The sequence below is a fragment of the Falco punctatus genome, assembly GCF_963210335.1.
Source record: "Falco punctatus genome assembly, chromosome: 1".
Lineage (NCBI taxonomy): Eukaryota > Metazoa > Chordata > Aves > Falconiformes > Falconidae > Falco > Falco punctatus.
In genome coordinates, this window is record NC_137580.1 from 111,198,196 (window position 1) to 111,216,161 (window position 17,966).

Here is a 17,966-nt window from a genome sequence, read left to right on the forward strand (position 1 = left end):
AAATTGCATCATGAGTATTTCAGATGAGGAGACACCACTTGCTGTGCAGCACAAATAGTTGTCCAGCTTCCCTGTTATTTAAACCCATTCCTACTGCCAGAAGAGCCTTCAGGTCAGGATTGTTCCCAAAACTCAATCAAGAAGCAGCATTGGGAAACCCAAAGAGAAACTACTATTTTTACAGTAATCTCTGGGAAAAATAGTGGTGGGGCTGGGGGAGGTGGGAGAAGATAACACGGGTGGTTTTCCTTCACCTTCATGTTAATTCACTGACTTTGCCATCACCCAGTCTCTGCTTTCTCTCAAGTACTTACCATCCGCTGTAAGTAGCCCAGCGGATGTTTTAATACCCTGTGCCTGTCATAAAATGCAGGAACATGGGGTGACAAAGCAGAACATGCAGTTCAACTATTAAGCTCTGCTTGTATAAAATTCATTAGCTACACCTTTCAGCCCCAGGCAATCCAGGGAGCTGCCGAAGCAGAGTTTCAGCAGCCCTCTGCCCACTGCCGTCCTGAATTTCACCTGGTCAAACCTTCCCACATTCCCAAGAAAGGGTTCCTGCCAACACTCCAGCCAACAGCTCCAATTATGGATTATTTCTGATCCTCAAGCTACTGAGAAGGAAAAACTGTGACATCTAGTGCCAATAGGGAAAATGACACATTTTACATGGACACTGCACAAGACTGAGATGAAGGGTAACATGGGGTGTTGCTGCAGGCACTCCTTACACTCACTTTCTCCTTGTCCATGAAAATTAGTTGGGCCTTATCAGCAGATGGTACAGTCCTAGCGCCAGAGGATCACAGTAAATACGTACCGTGCTACAAAAAAATACATAAAGTGCTATAGAAAAACATCAGAACGCCCAGCTCAAGAATGACAAGTAATATATTAAGTTCTCCAACAAGCTGAGGGAATTACCTTTTCACACTAAGATTTCAGCTAATAAGCTAATCTTTGGAACAAAGCAGTCTTCAATGGGCATTTGAAAAGGGTGTCAGTACATTTACAGGTTGTGTCTTCAGCAGAACTGCTGCAACCAACGTGGTTTTACACACCATGTGAGTTGCCATACACTTCTGAACTCTAGCCCTGTTTGCTTGTCTGTTCACACAATTTCCGAGTCTTTCAGATACTTCCCCACTTTAGCACAGCCACATAACTACAGAGTGACATCAGAGGCTCAGATGACAGGCAGGACAGAGGAGAGCTGCCAGGGCAAAGGCTCCCAGAGGACAGCCAGCAGCTGCTCTGACACTGTCAGACGGGGTGAGGTGCTGCATCCTTTCAAACACATCCCTTCAATATTAGCGCAGGAAGTGACAATCACACAACCCCTACCCCACATGCCCAATGAAGATCTCAGCCAGAAACACCAAGGATTGTAGCACTAAAAAAAACCCCAAAACAAAGCAAAAAACACAAAAGGCTTCCACTTATTTAAAAGAAAATTCAGTTAGCAGAAGTGTTAAAAGTCTTGTGTTATAAACTAGGTAAGCATCAAGGCTGTGGTATGAACTTAAAAATTTTCTTCTTAAAGACATTTTATAGTAAAATGCCTAAGATTACAAACACAAGTGGATATTTTCCTCTGCCCTATATAAACTTTGTACATTTAAATGGTCCATATCTATCTTAAAAGTCAGACTGGAGTCAAGCTGAGCACCCACCTCTGGTGCTTAGTTCTTGATATGCTCACAGTTGCACAGTTGCCCATTTGTCCCAAAGTCTGTTCAGTCTTTACTCAGGAGAGTTAGAAGGGAGCTATCGACTGGTGTTTGATTCTGCTGATAAAGTACAGCCTTCCTCAGCTCCCTTCTGTACCTGCTGGCTCTGAGGATTATTTATAAACTGTTTTCAACTTTTTAGTGTGGCATATTAAGTCTTGTCAAGTGTGTTGGCTTACTGAAATCCTATGGTAGCAGACAGAGCTTATCAGAACAGTCTCACATGTGAGCAGAGGTGTTAAAGCAGCCAGACAAGTAATAGAGGACACAAACACACACACAAAACAAGCAAACAAGAAGAGTAACTAGAGATCAGGACACAATTCACGAGCTTAACATGCAAGAGCCAGAACAGAACCCATCTAGCAGAAAGCTTCAGGCACCATCCAGGATTCTGTCCACGGTCAAAAAAAACCAGCAGATGCGCTTCAGGAAGAACTCTGGCTGCACTGAGCAGACAAGAGGTAGGAAAAAGGCTCTGTATCAGTGATGCCTCCTCCCATGTCGCAAGTGCAGGCTGCAGGGCCAGCAGCACCGCAAGCTCCCCCGCCTGGCCGTGACAAGAGGCAGGATCCTCCGCGCAGAAGGAGCAAGCACTGTCTAGGAATAAATAGCAAGTTGTATTTTCATGGTCCATTAAGTCCTTGGCTTCTTTGTTGAGACGACTAGTAAAGAGATAATTACTGCCAAATGAGGTGGTGGGCTACATGAAGTGGTCGCCAGCTAAGTGAAGAACACCCTCTTGTATTATGAAAGTTCTTGAGAATTCCCATTTCACAGATTTTCCTGAAAACATAGACAGGTTAGCTAGATTAGCCCAGAATGTGGGTTGCAAGCTCTGGGAGGACAGGAGAAACTCAGCTTCCAGCTCCTGCTCTGCCCCTTATTAGAGCAGGGATTGCAACTTTGGTTGTTGACATCCAGTTGAACACGCTGACCACAAATCTCCTGGATTTTATGCTGGTTTCTCTATTTCGGCTGCTAGCTAAAACAATTAGGGCACTCAGCTCAGCTGAACGCTTTAAGAGGAAGAGCGCCTTGACCCCTTTTCACATAGAGAAAATGTAATTGTTCATACTGTGTAGCACAGCTCCAACAGGAGAGACAAGCCCTACCTCAGCACAGCTGATCCCACCATGGTAAGGCACTACTTGCCATGGGGGAAGAGCAGTGTTCGAGCCTCTGATCTGAAACAAGTAGAATGCTAATAGGAACCTAAATGCACTAAACAGCAGCTATATTTACTACAGCCAGAAGTTTTCAACAGAAATTGCCTCTTTAGTAAAAAACACACGATGTACAATCTCTCAAAAGACTTTGGATTCAGAAAATCAGCAACTTTTGCTGGGAATAAAGAATGAATAAATCCCATTTACTTGGAACGTTCCTACCAAGTACTCCTGCCTGTCAGCCCATTGGGGCCTGAACTGGAAACAGCTTACTCCTCTGGATCTCTGGGGCACAGGCTCCATTGGCAGTGACCATCAAGGGTTACTAACCAAAACTGGGGGAATGCTGTATAACATAATATCCAGAATTTTTTAGCACGTACAAATTCAAAGACTCTTAAAACACATTTGTCTAAATTATCCATGTAACACCCCAAAGCAGCCTCATCTTACTAGGGTACGAACAAATGAATGCCGTGATAATTTTTGACTAAGGCTACCAAGCAAGCCACTGCAAAGCTTGGGAACCTCAGCTTCCCTGCTGTACTCATTTCTTTAGGGATCATCTCCCCTGTAACGCGATTTTCAGTGTATATGGGTTTCTGGCATTTTGAAGTCAAATACATCTATCTGAGGACAAAACTCTTCTTAACAAATTCAGATGAGTTTAGAGAGCCACAGAACTGGGCCATATTTTCAGAACGGTTCACCATTGTATCATACAGAAGAAGTGCAGAACCAATTAATACTTGCTCCTGCTCCTTGTGGCACATCTCCTCTTCCTATGCAATGCTACCAGCTACTGCCACATAGATGGATTACCCCGAGGATCTTTGCTTCCTGGCAGATAAGATGCTGTATTTTTCTGTCCAGATACTATGCAGACTGATTCTCAAAAAAAGCAGAATGGATGCACTTACAGCCTTAACAAAGAAAAGGCTTACGCTCTGAATTTATCTAGCATCCTGTCTCTCCCTTCTCCACCCTTGCAGCCATCTTCTTTGGAAAAAGAAACTTGAGCGCGCATTTGTGAAAATTTGTTTCCTCAGCTGAACAGAGTTAAACCATAAAAGCCTAAAGTCAGCTCATCCAGATAAAGAAAGTGCAGCATGGAGGAATAAATCTGTTCAGAGCTCGTCGCCTCCTGAATGTCACCTGTCCTTCAGACTGCTGCTGGAACCTCTTCCTCAGATTGTCTGTTCTCACCTGTGAATGAGCGCTATTGTGTGTGCTGGCTGTTGGTAGCAGAATTCAATACCAAAGCCTCAAGCCTCGTTCCAGCTGCACATGGTCCTACAGTGACTCGTCCAGCTGCCAGCAGGCCAGGCTGGCAGTTCAGCCCTGCCAGCTGAGCTGTACGCCTCCCTGGGGAGGCACGGAGTGTTCCTTGGCCTCCAAGACCCCAAGCCCTGGCTGGGATTTCATCTCTGCAGCCAGCACCCTCACCTGGTTTCTGGGAAGCCATTAAAAGGCCAGTTAGAGCCTGCCATATATCTACACAAGAAGCGATCTTCAGCAACCAGGCTGAAGAAGTGGGGGGAACATCAAGTTTTCCCCTCGTTTCTCTCGCTCTCCAGTGACTCAGCCCCTCGGCCCAAGAGCCACAGGGGCAGGGCCTGAACCTGCGCATTAGGTAACAACACTATGCTCACCACAACAGCCATGTAATTTCTTTACAGATTGAGCACAACTAAGTCTAGGAAGGGTTAAAATACTCCTATTATTTTTTTTTGGTGGTCTTTGGGTACAGAATCTCTTATAATAAGACTATTTGTATTCATACTGGCAGAGTAAACACTACATGTTCATGCCCAGGCAGCTCTGTGCTTGTAATTTCAGCAAGAACAGAGCTATGTCCCTGAGGGACTTTGCTATTTCCCCAGTCACCATCCACTCAAACACTGAATGAGAGCAGAGAAAGAGAGAAAGATGGCATAAGCCTCCACAGCACCGCAGCCTCAGCTTTCACCAAGAATGCAGAGAATAGCTCTTTTCAGGTTTAATTATACTAGTTAAAACATTTCTCCTATAGGCCAGCAAAAACCAAGGATGTAGTGCTCCTATAGTCACCATTTACTGATTAGGATCAATTTGAAACATCATCTTCAAAACCTTCCCCTGATAAGACACACACAGTAAATAGTGATGAAACCCCCTGTTTCTTACCCATACTTGATGTTTTTGAACAGAGCTTTTGCAAATCTTAAGTTATATATCTAGTAAAAGGATGGTGCTTGTTCAATGATGCCAAGAAAAATGAATGATATCACCACTTAGAACCATTCAAATTTAAATTACTGTAGGAACATTCACTTACTGAATCCCACCCACCCTAGGGGAAAAAAAAACCACCACCAAAAAAACACACCACCGCATCTTCTACTATTTAGCTTTATTCTCCAGTCATTTCAATGCTGTAATCTTTGGCTTGCTAATGTAATGACATACCAGCAAAAGCCCACCACAACAGAACAGCCTCCTCCTGCTTGAGCTGAAGAAGTAACTCTACTACCCCGACAGCATTAGCAGGTTGTTAAGTCTCTAGTAAATCATTCACTAGAGGGGGATGTTGCACACGCCTTTCCAGTGTGCTACACAAACACCACATGGCGAGTATTTAAATGGAAAGCATAAAATTGGGTTTTCATTTTTTTAAGCAAATAAAAACATTTCTGTTTAGTCTTGTAAAACATATTTTGCTCAAATACAAACCCCAGTTACCTGGAATCGCTGAATGAGCACTTTTTAATTACGAAGGAAAAACAGCATTGGCACAGGTTTGAAATGGAATCATCATTTACTATGGAGGTTAAAATACCCATTGTATGGAAGGTATTAATTTTTAATGAAACAAAAATCTCATTTTCAAGAGAGGGATTTCATCTGTGAAAGACTGAATGAATAGATTTTTTGCCTGGCTAGTGAATTTTCATTACAATTGTCAAACCTAGTCCAAAACACAATGTACTGCAGGACAGGGAAAGAAAAGTAGCATTAAAGAAAGTACAACTTGCCTCATTTCCTCCCGGCAGCCTGTTCATGTGCACGAGCTGGCCCTGATCATCCAACACCAATTCGGTGTATGTTAGTATGTCAGAAGGCAGCGGTGGTGTTGGCAGCAATGCATGTTCATTCATAGAATCCCAGAGTTTAATCAAAGACTAGACAAGGAAAAAATAAATTCTTGTTAAAACATCATCTGCAAATACTTTTATTCAATCCACTGTGACTTAATATTCAAGACAGAACACTCCGAAATTCCCTCCCCTCAGTCTGACTGACAATATTCAGTGGATATCACTTACTTTGGAATTTAAACTATGAAACAGTTTCACCCAAAGTAGTGTAATTCAATTTATGTGATTCAGCATAGAACCCAGCAAATCAGACACACAAATTCTGCAACTCATTAACACATTCAATGACAGACGAGTCCTATCCTAGGAACTATCACCCCTGCACTGTCTAACCCTCCAGGGAAGGCTAGATAACGGGGTGGGGAAACAAAGAAACTTAAACAAGAAACTGAAGGTGGTTTACAAAGTAGACTCAATCCATAGCTACATAAACCCTGGGGGACCATTGTTAGCCACTCCAGGCTACTTGTTTCCCTGACAAGTAAGGATGGCAACTGATAGAAGTGCTTTGCAAGTACAAAAGTTTGGAACAACCCCCTGGGCCTTAAGAACGCTCACCTGCCGAAACATCTCAGGAATGTCATAGACGTATGATGTCCCTAAAGACTGTGCCTGGAATCTCTTGGACTGCAGCAGGTCTTTGGTCACGTATGGGGTATTGATCAGCATCCCATGAAGTGGTCCCTGTTTATCCCCATATGCCTGGAACATAATCTGCAGTACAAAGCACAACCAATTACTGATGAATCCACTGGTTCCATACACGCCTCATCCAGATTTTACCAAAAATCAGCAGGCTATTCCAGACCAATCAGGCTTGTTTCTGTTCTCTACAAATATGTTAATACTCACACATACCGTAACACTGTGTTTCATCATGCATTACTACCCTTTGGAGACACTGCTGGACCATTACTGCACAGCTCTGAGTATCACTGACTTATTACCATATCACAGCAGAAAGCAAAGTGAACAGAGCCACATCCCCACAGAAAAAAGCCTGTGACTTAGATGACTTCACATTCACCAGTATTTCCCCTGACACCGTATCTATGCCGATGGATTGTGATAGCTGGGAGAGAGAAAAGAATTCTGTTATTTATGTAGTCGAACAGCACGGTATCCGTATCTCCACTGACTGATCATGGAAGCTAGGTCAAGACTTGCATATGTCATTTGGCTTGAAGTTTTGATATTGTAAGTTTAAAAGATTTTCCCAGAGTAGCGACATGAATTATCAGCCGCCATGCCTCACAGCACTATATATTCCACTCAGCCAGGACTCGGAAGGAAATCTATTTCAACTTAGAAACAGGAGGAGCACTGCTTAACTGGGACAACACTGCACAAATGCTGCTTCACAGAAACCTGCCTGACAGAAGCAACACAATCAGGCTGTTTTTAACAGGATGGTCATCAGATCTGACGTTACAAACAGATCTTTTTCTAATTGAACATTAATCAATCAAAGAATTTCACTAAAGATACAATTCAGTAAGTAAAGCCAATTTTAGTTTTTAGGTTAAAAACAGTACATGCTCTCTTCTGTCTTCACAAACAGTAGCTTCTTCAATGGGAGAAGTATTTATTCAGGGTAACAAGTATTTGTGACAGTGCCTGCATTAGGATCTGTTACTGCACTTAGGGTCCAATGCTCCTTAAATCTGCAGAAAGCTTCACAGCACTTCTGTGGGAGCTGAGAAGTCTTTACTGAGTATCACCACTCATTACCACAGAAACTGTGAAATGAGATTGGGGTCATTCCCTCATGATTAATCTATTTTTCCATTCTTCAGAAGTCATGAAAATGCTCAGCACCCAATACATCAGTAATGTCTGAACTCTTTTAAAAGGATACTCCAAGTTCAAAATAACACTCCAAAAACACAAGAAAAAATACACAGATCTGAACCTGTCCCATAAACCTCTGTCATGAGGGGGAGATTTACCAAAGTTTCTTAAAAAACTAACACCTTCAAGCTTTGTAAGACAAACCTTCCTCCCAACTAGTCAAAGAGTTAATTGAAACAATTCCTATCAGTATAATTTTTTAACAGAAACTGGTTTAACATTCTGGGGAAAAAAAATCAAATAAAAAAGTCAAATACTGGAAGAGTTGCTAAAAGCCATACACACACAAGTGCATTTCCCTAGCTTTAAAAAAAAAATAAAGCTCATCAGAGACAGAGTTTAAGAGGAAAGGTGACCTTCACAAATGACTAACAAAACTCAAGTGTTAAGTTCAGCTACTGGAGATTATTAAAATGTTCTTTTCTCTCTTCATCTCCACTCAGAGGCAGAAATGAAGTAAAACATACAGACACTATCTGTTCTAGGATCTCCAGAACTGGACAGACTGTAAGGCTAGGCAGCTTGCTGGAAAAATTTAAATGGAGAAAAGGGGGAGAAAAGGTGACTCAGCACTTTGTGTTTAATACCAATGGTGCCCAAGTGATTTATTCTGCTGCTACTACTGCATGGCAGAGAGATTATTACAGAGGGAGATGTAAACATTTCTGTATTTAAATATTTTTCATGCATCCTATGCTCCATGTATTTTAGCATATGTAGGTATTTCAGTTAATCACACTGTTCCTACGCCATGAAAAGCAGAAATACCAGAATAGTCACAACCATTACAAAAGAGCCCATTATGCTTCATAAAAATGATATAAAACCACCTTCAGTAATTTTATATCATCCTACCCAGGTCATTCCCTGTATCTTTAGAATTTAAAAGACAAGTTCACAGATTTTCTCTATCTACTCAGGGAAACGTATAATTAATAATATCTTTTATTATGACCTACAGGATGAGCACCAACAGTCATTACTTTTCTATTACTTTTTTGAGCACCCTGACACAGAGGAAAACAGATATACAAATTACTTAAGGTACATACAAAGCTATTAGAAGAAATGCACTTTTACACAACTGATCACATTCTGCACACCTACATGCCTATTGCAAGATTATCTTCACAGTCGTCTTCCTTTGGCAAAGCTGAATGGCAATTTTCTATCACCTGAAAACCCTGCACACTGCAGAAAAGCCTCACCAGCTATAATGTGTCCCCCCGCAATGTTTTGCTCATCAAACCACGGAGCCATATGGGACCGTACCTGTCCTGTTCTGGAGTCTGTCACTTCTTTGTATAGGCTGATGTCCAAATAGTAGCCCGACTCGTTGGTCAAGAACAGACGAATGGGAATCGCCTTCCCAGTCGGTGTCAAACGAATGTTGATCTTCAGCTCGGCTTGGAGGACACGGAGTTTCCACAGGCGACTCCCGTAGCGCATCACCATGCTCCGCACAGATTCTTCAATCTTAAAACACACGAGAAGAACTTCCCTCACCTCTCTGGACACGTCCACCGCTTTGCCACCCTGCCATCCCACTGCTGTATGGTCCTGCCCAAAGGGGCACCCAGCATCCAGAAGAGGAGGGAGGGAAGCACTGAACAGCAGCATGTACCCGGTGCTGTCCTGGGACCTCGGTGGCCTCTCTGTTCCCATCCCTACACGCCTTGAGACAGGCAGGAACCGAACTCAACCTGGGGACTACTGAGGCAGAGGGACAGCACCGGTTTCACATCCCTTTTCCTCCTGGCACACCACACCCCAGCAAGGCACAGCGTGCCCACTGCTTCCCCCCCATCTACCTTTCCTCCTGCAGGCATAGCTGACAGCTAAGAACTACAAAGTGCAGGAAAGCAAACTCCTTGACAAACAGTTATGTAGTACTTATATGCACAATAATCATGTTTCACCACACATGCGGTACGGTGCTTTAAATCCACAAAGCAATTACTAGTTGGAGCTTGGCCTTCTGGTGTTCTATTAAAGTTTATAATATACTACTGTTGGCAAATAGCACATATTAGAAGAAGGCAATTTATAGGCTGTTTTTAGCATTCTTTCAAAAAATAAAAAGTCTCTTTTTCATGGCAGCTCAGGGAAAAGTCATGGTACGTATCTGAGGGCAGCCTAACTTCCAGGGGCTGAATATCCCAGCTTCTTTTGAATTTTCTGGGAACTAAAGATTTTGGATGTGCTGAGAGAGGATTTATTCAAAAGAGATTTAAGCCACCAGTTTTTAATCATCATTTAAAAGTCAGCAAGCAAGAGATACTTATTTTGATAACCAATTCATCTTTTTAAACTTTCAGTCATTCTCATAAGGAAAGGTCAGCTCTCATCTTTTGGCAACCATGAACAGAATGTTGATTTCCAACTAAATGCAGCCTTTGCAGTTTATTTGGGACATTCTTTGTGGTAGTTCTGCTAACCAGAAACATGCTTTATGCCTAAACACTTCCATTTATGCATCTACAAAGCCTAATGTTCATTTATTTATAATGTTGATCGCTCTGACTTTGTATCAGAGAATGAAAATGAGGCACTTCTTTTTGTAGCTGAATTTACAAACTCTTTTTAAGTTCACGGTTTATCTCACGTTTTATTTGGATACAGTCTGGACTTTTGTAACAAACAGAAGAGCATTTAAAGCTATTTCCATATTAAAATTATCTCAAACACAGAAGAAAAGATAAGTTTAGTTTCAAATACAAAACGTATTTTTAATAAACCATGCCTTAGTTTACACAGAGGAAGCGAGCCACATTGCCTGAAGGACAGCATTACTCCACTAAAAATATAAGCTCTGCTACTTCTGAAATCTTACATTTAATATTTATTCATAGACTGGAAAAAAACCCACAGCTTGCTTCCTTCCTCACTGCCAAATAAGGCTCCTAAAGTGAAACAAACTAATTGCTTGTCTTAACTAGCTAAAATAAAAACCATTCTCTCTGCTTTTGAAGAGAAGTTTGTTTACCAGTTCAACAAGTAATCTTTAGAGACGTCCATTACTTATGTGACTCCACTTTCTTTACTGAAAAGCAAAACGCCAGTATTTGTTCAGTAACTAAACTGACCCCTAAAAGTGTTACCACTTTTAATACTGGTCCCCAATTTCTTGCATTTTCCGTTATAAAATGGCTAGTAGAAACTACATGTCATTCACCAAATGGTATTAAAATGTACTTAATCAATAGGTGCATTTACATAGCATAAAAAGGCAACAAAAGACCATTTAATTCTGGTGAGTAAAGCCCAAGAAGAACAAAACAGTTCAGAATTAGGGAAGAGATCATACCTTAGAGGGGTCCATGATGACAGTAGGCACAAAATTTAAGAAGATGTGATTGCAGTCAGTGCGCACGTTGGTGTTGTTAAATGCTACTTCCAATTCATCCATGGCTTCCAAAAGCAATCGCTCTCCCTCATTTTGCAGATATTCAAACGAGGCTTCCTGCCAGACAGTGCCAACAAATAAATTATTTTCTACTCAAAAATCATAGCCCAAGAATACAGTGTTTGAAAAACTGAAGAAGGACTTGACTAAGAAAAGAGGTAACATCAGTTTCAGCAGGACATGCACCCCTGAAATAGATCCATGACAGTTGCAGAGCCACTACTCCCACTGCCTGGACTCGCATACCTGGCTGACTTGCGCCCTCATTTAGGTCAGCATAAATGCGAAACTAGACAGGGCAAACCATTATTGTAATAGGGCAGAAGAAACACAAACACTATTGCCTCAAAATGCAAGGATTTCTGACTATCCACTTGGGCCACAGAAAAATGTCCTTGAAGCAAAGGAATACTAGGTCTTCGGAGATAGGCTTCTGCAGAGTCAGCACGAGCAAAGAGGCGGCACACATCCACAGTATTCTCTCTACACCAGCAATCTGTTTGCGTGCAGGTTCCTTGAATGACTGTTTCACACACTGTCTTGGAAAGAGACCTTGCAGGGGTGACAAAACTCACCTTGGTAACCAGATCCGAGTGCCTTATGATAGCCCTCACAAAGAACCTGTAGTCTGTCACTTCTGTCCCCACTTCAACTTTAGCTGCTCCCAGGTAGAGATGCATTTTGTGATTGGCACATGGGATGGCAGTGAGATCAAAGTTTCGCATTCGATTCAACTCCAGCTGAAAAGCCAGAGCTGGCTCCAGATGACGGTAAATCCTGTCTTCCTCAAACTGGAGGCACCCAGCATCATACAGGTAGAAAAGGGTATAAAAGAGGAGGGTGGGTTAAAAAGTTGGAACACTGAGGATGGGAAGAACTAGACAACACCCCTTATGAAATTTTATATTTAATTAAAATTAAAATGGATCCAACTCGGAATTTTCCCTCTCATGCAAAGTCATTAGCACTGAGCCATGTTGAAATTGTTGAAATACTGAGAGTAGAAGACAAGCTGCGAGACAGCAAGTTCTCAAGCTCACTCCTCCAAACCCCTCTGTTTCACAGAAGCCAAGGAAGTTTGTTATGATTCTAAGTACTGAATCATTGTACTGCCTCCAATGTTCTCTTGTTACACTGTGACTAAAATCTGCATAAACAGTAGCTTCAGGTCAGGCTTCCAAATGCATCAATTTTCATCCCCAAGTACCAGAGACTTGTCATTGTTACTGACATCAGCTGCTGCATGTGCGGAAGACTGGCCTAGCAAGGGAGGAGAAAACATTGCACAAGGCAGTGAAGTTGGGCTGAAGTAGCTCCCACACCCCTAGACTGCCAACAACAGCTACATGAAAGGATAAAGTCAACACTTAAGAGAAAAGTATTAAGAATATATAACTTACCTTATCCCGGGCACGGAATGTGAAGAACTTGGGAAATTCCCTCTGTTTGAAAATAAAAACAGTTATGTTAGCCCTCCAAAAGTAAGCTATCTGATCTACTCAGAGCGCTCACAGCCCAGACTTGGCGTAGCACCACAGCAGAGGAGATGACAGATGCTACAAGCTCTTTTTTCAAGTCACCAAGGGTGGTGGAAAATCAAGATACCCTCAAGAAGGCAGCAGCAGTATTTTGTCTTCATTGCTAATGCAACAGAAGCTACTTGATTGGCTTTTGATTATTATTGTCAATTATTAACAGACAATAACATGGAACTGTCTAGACAGTAGTGGGGAACTTGTTCTACTTCTACTGTGATTGCTGTGGAAATGTTTGGGAGCCATACGACGATATTAACACTCCATTATATAAGCAGATGTACACAAAACAATGATCTGTATTCTATAGCTCTCTTCATACTATTACTGCTAGAAATACTCTCTTCCCAAGGAAAACTATGAATCGTAATCAAATAACTTCATCCTCATATATTAAATAGCACTCTACAAAACCAAATATGATTAGGTTTTTCTGTTATTCTATCGCACATATAAAATCCTAGCAAACAGCAAAGGCTTTACATTTTTGTGGCATATTACACGAGGAAGACTAGAGAGCATCCTTTTACGTATCCTTCCAGTTTCACCCCAGCAAAGCCATCTATTTCTGTGGAATTACACTTTTACTGGGTAGAGGAAGTTTTGCAAATGCTTTGCACCAACTTGAGAATACCAGCCATTTCTGTAATCTTCATTTATGTAATCATCTACGTAATCTTCTAGCTAGTTGTCTTCCTTACCTCCTATAAAAAACAGTCCCCAGAACTTCACCTGATGACTCTGCTGAGCAAAAGAACTTGTGTTTGCCTGGAGTGTGTCTTCCAGACTAGCCAGAGCTACAAGAAATGTTGCCTGAAAATTCAGGCAATGGGCATATTAGGTGAGCCAACCACTTCCATGTTTCCTTACTTCTCTTCCAAATCCCTCCTACCTGTCCTCCTCTGCACGATGCCAATTTCTCCTAACATCAACCATGCTCATTCTATCACTGATGTAATTGCTTTCAAGGCATTTGACTAGTGTTGTGGGCAAATATAATAATTAGACGTGCACACACACAAAAATTCTCAGTGCTCTGGTACCAAAATCCAAAAGAGTGCTCCATTTCCTAGGCAGAAGAATTATACCCCTGCTGTGTTCTAATCAACCAACCATCATCAAGACAATCAAAATAATTTGCCTAAATTAGCCAATCAAGACACCCTGCAAACCACAGAATGTGAAAAGCTACAACAGAAATCATCATAGTTGATTATTATACTAATAATCACGTTAAAAACCTAATGAGATGAGGAAATTGGAAGCTTGCTGGAGCAACTCTCTATTACCTCAACATGCTGGGAACTAATTATATAGACTGTAATTAAAACAAAAACAAACCCAAGCCCAGGCCCTGGCTAAGTTAATAGTTGGTCCAGTAATAAACGGAATAGAATAGGAGATAGTAATAAAGACTGACACTCATGAAAGATCCCAGAGGTACTCTACAAACTTTGCAAACAGATGACATATCACGCTGCCTCCTCTAGCTGAGGAACTGAGCATCCTTACAGTCCATTGCTCTGAACGGCAGCTCAGGGAAAACTTTTTGTGATGACTCCTCTTATTCTTTCATTCTTTGCCTCCTTCCTGACCACTGACATGTGCTACGCAGTGCTTATTCACAGACTCTTATTTTTCATTCCCCAAATATTAATTCAGTTCTCCAAAACTTCCCCCTTATTTTTTTTTTTTTTAATATCTAAAGCCTGGACTTTCTTGCTTAAGGTCCCAACACCTCTCCAAAGAGTCCAGTTTCCTACACAAGCTACTGACTGATCCATATCTGTACCTGTACTGTAGGCAGTGATTCCCATGTGGCATACCCACATTTGTTCAAATACGATTTTTGCTGATTTGTAAACTAGTTTTCCTTTCATAAGGCTTGCTAAACCAGGTGTGTTGAGCACAAGATTAGTTTCTTGCACTTTCAAGACTCCTAATAACTTCCAGAGTTGTAAGGGATAAGAATGTGGTTCTAGCCTTACATTGTCACCTTGAAAACAGGGGTAAACTAGCCCTCACTGATGCCCAAGCTCTGGGGGAAGAAGCAGTTCTTAGCAGTAAGAGCATCAAACATTTTCCACATCACTAAGCCATTACGCAAAATTTAGCAAGTCATTTCAGTTAATCCTCTAAGTTATTTTAAAATCGGTAAGAAGCCTAAAGAAATCACCACACTCCTTAAGAAACAGGAAACTTTAATTGTATAATTGCATTTTAGAATACAAAACAATACTGAAACAAACAAGATTAACGTTGCAGTCATGAGTTCAGCCAGGTAACAAGAGAGACTTTGGCTCATGAATGGCCCCCCTCAGTAAAAAAGGCCCACTCCTCTATTTGAAGTCAGAATTTGTTTATATATTCCACTTAACTCTGACACCAGTGTTGGCACTAAAAATGCCTGACTAAGAACCAAATGAGAAGCCCAGAGTCACTTACGTGTCTCCTGGCCTCAGGTCAAGAATACCACCGTGTTCTAGGCCCTTTATACTTACATGAAATCTCTGATCCACCTCATAGTTGACCTGTTTCCTGAAGTCCTTACAAACGAAACATACAAACACAGGAAGACAAGAAAAAAAAAAAAGCAGAAGAAAGCTAGCAATTAGGATGAAAATCAAAAATTAATTAATTCAAGAATACAAGAGGTGCCAAGATTGTTTACAATTGTAAATTAATTTTCTTAAGCGAATTCATCAAAACCATCTCAAATTTTAGAGAACAAAAACAGTGAGGAGAGCTAAATATAGTTAATACAGCAATTAATTTGGGAAAAACACACATCAAATGTCAATGCTATTATGAGCTAGAAAGCAAAGAGTTCTGAGCAGTATGAGAGATATCAAAATACCTTTTGTGCTACAAGGAAAGTCAGCCTCCGAATCCCATGTTCAATCAGGACTGATTTCTGTAAAAAGGCAAGGATGGGATCAGGTGACTGGATTAACAGAAAAAGAACACATCAAAAACATGTCAAAGTCTTCCATGAACTGAAAAAGCTCTACAGATCCTTCTGCATCTACACTGTAAGTTCCTAGCCCACTTCAGCCTGCTTGCGGCTAGGATTTCTCATGTGATGATTGTCTAGTAGCACACATAAGCAAATACATTAAATCTGAAGAGGTAAGTAACCAAATCACAAGAACACAGTATTCCAGCTGAGCCTTGCTAACAAGTAAAGCAGAAGAGTCATTCAAGTCTTGCAGGGAATATTCTTGTTCATTTGCCAAAGCAAGTTGGTCTTTTCTGCAAAGATTACCTTTTGAGGGGAGCACAGCATAGGCATGGGAAGGCCACGGAAAATGATGGAAAACCAGTTTTAAAGGAACTAACCCAAGGAAGCATGTAGTGCATACTTGTTTTTGGCCCAATAAGCACACAGACAACCCAGACCAAAGGAGAGATGTGTCAGTATCGCAAAGGTGAACAGTGATACATGTTACTTATTTTTTTCAAATAGACAAGAGATTATCCATTCTGGTTGCTTCTTTATCAAATTTGACTAAGCCATGTTTCAAATGAGTGCTGCCATCGGTATTTGCCACACCAATGATCGTTTGAGGTGTTAAAACCCCATAATTCTGCTCCCCTTTCTAAAAGTTTTGCCTTTCTCCTCTTTTTTCCAATTTACAAGCAAAGAAAGAAAAGGAAAAAAAAAAAAACTAACAACAAAAAGAAATAAGAACTTAGCTAGACCATGAACAAAACAACCCCTTTCGGCACAGACTGAAATGTTTTACTAAGGTTAAGCCCTTTGAAAATGAGCATCAGTGACTATATTCATGGCAAGAGGAAGAAAATAACTTTAATAATGCCATGATTTAAAAAGCAAAAATTGTTATTGCTTTTAAAATTCCACAAGTGGCAGACAATAACAGCATAGCAACAGGATTCTGATTACATCGTAATAATGTGGGTCTCACAGCAAGTCCACAGCTATTACAGAGCGATTAGCCATCAGCACCTGGAGAAACTCCATTTACACTGACTGCCTCAATCTCCTCCACAAGTCATTTACAAGTATATGATCCTAATTTCTATTAAAAAAAACACACACAACATGCTGGGACTAGAAGATTATTTGGACAATTTGGATCAACCTATTTGATAGTTTAATGTGTTTTGGAATTTTTATTTTATTTCTTTCTTTTTATCCCCTCCCATAAAACGCCTGGAGCATGATCAAGCAGATGAAAAGCAGAACTAGTTTTAATTTTTATATTTGATTATTTTCTTTGCTTAAAGAGACAGGAAGCTGCTGAACTCGCATGGATACCAGCCCCATTTTGGAACCCCTCATTTCTGCAGAATGTATTACCACCTCCCACTCTGGGAAGGGAAGTTAGAAAACGGCCACTCAGTCCTCCCGTACTCATTGCAGGTACCACGGACGTGGCTGGGTCCCAGTGCCTGATGGGCCATTCACATCCACAAGCCAGTTGAGGAGCTCTTCACACCAACCAGAAAAGAAAGTGCAGGCTGACACCAGAGGACAGAGTGGCCATGAGAAGGCTGTTCCCGACCCACATTGTCTCACAATTGACCACAGGACTAACATTTGGTACTCTGAAGTGTATCCCTTTAGGAAGGAGCAACAGAACATACCGAATTAATTCCACCTTGTGCCAGAAATATCATACTAGGTGGGGATGTTCTGGCACACCAACAAGAACAAATCTGAACTGCATTAAGACTATTCATGATACAGAAAATATACGTCACGTTAACGTCACTTTCCATGCCTCTGTTACTCACGTAACAACTTTACCACCACAAAGAGGGATACAGCACAGTTTTTCACAGCACCTGGAAATAGATACTCAAGATTGACCTTATGCATTTAAAACCACAAAGGTCTTTTACCTTACCAAAAATTAAAGGGAAGAAGTCCTGACCTGATGGATTAGGATATACTACAAAGAGAAACAATGACCTGGAGGCTTCAGTAAGGTGCAGCTACATCCAGTCGAAGAAGTGGCAAGATTTTAGATGGCATAAATTAAGGGTGTAACTGTTGCATTTATTGTTTTTTAAACAAACAAACAAACAAAAACCTGAGGAACATACTGACTTTTCCCAAAGCAGACAGAACTGTCCTGCACGCTCACAAAGCTCCAGAGAGAGAATCA

General features: G+C 41.2%; 1 protein-coding gene across 1 annotated transcript in view; it reads right to left on the reverse strand.

The window, feature by feature from the left end:
• Positions 1-17,966, reverse strand: part of ACACA (acetyl-CoA carboxylase alpha) — a 135,357-nt gene that overhangs the window by 57,254 nt on the left and 60,137 nt on the right. Inside the window, exons 35-42 of the mRNA XM_080403560.1 lie at positions 15,689-15,745; positions 15,333-15,377; positions 12,697-12,738; positions 11,872-12,087; positions 11,198-11,353; positions 9,163-9,366; positions 6,598-6,753; positions 5,917-6,063 (exon numbers count right to left, since the gene is read on the reverse strand). Coding sequence (XP_080259686.1) covers positions 5,917-6,063; positions 6,598-6,753; positions 9,163-9,366; positions 11,198-11,353; positions 11,872-12,087; positions 12,697-12,738; positions 15,333-15,377; positions 15,689-15,745 — 1,023 coding nt within the window. The remainder of the gene's footprint in view (positions 1-5,916; positions 6,064-6,597; positions 6,754-9,162; positions 9,367-11,197; positions 11,354-11,871; positions 12,088-12,696; positions 12,739-15,332; positions 15,378-15,688; positions 15,746-17,966) is intronic.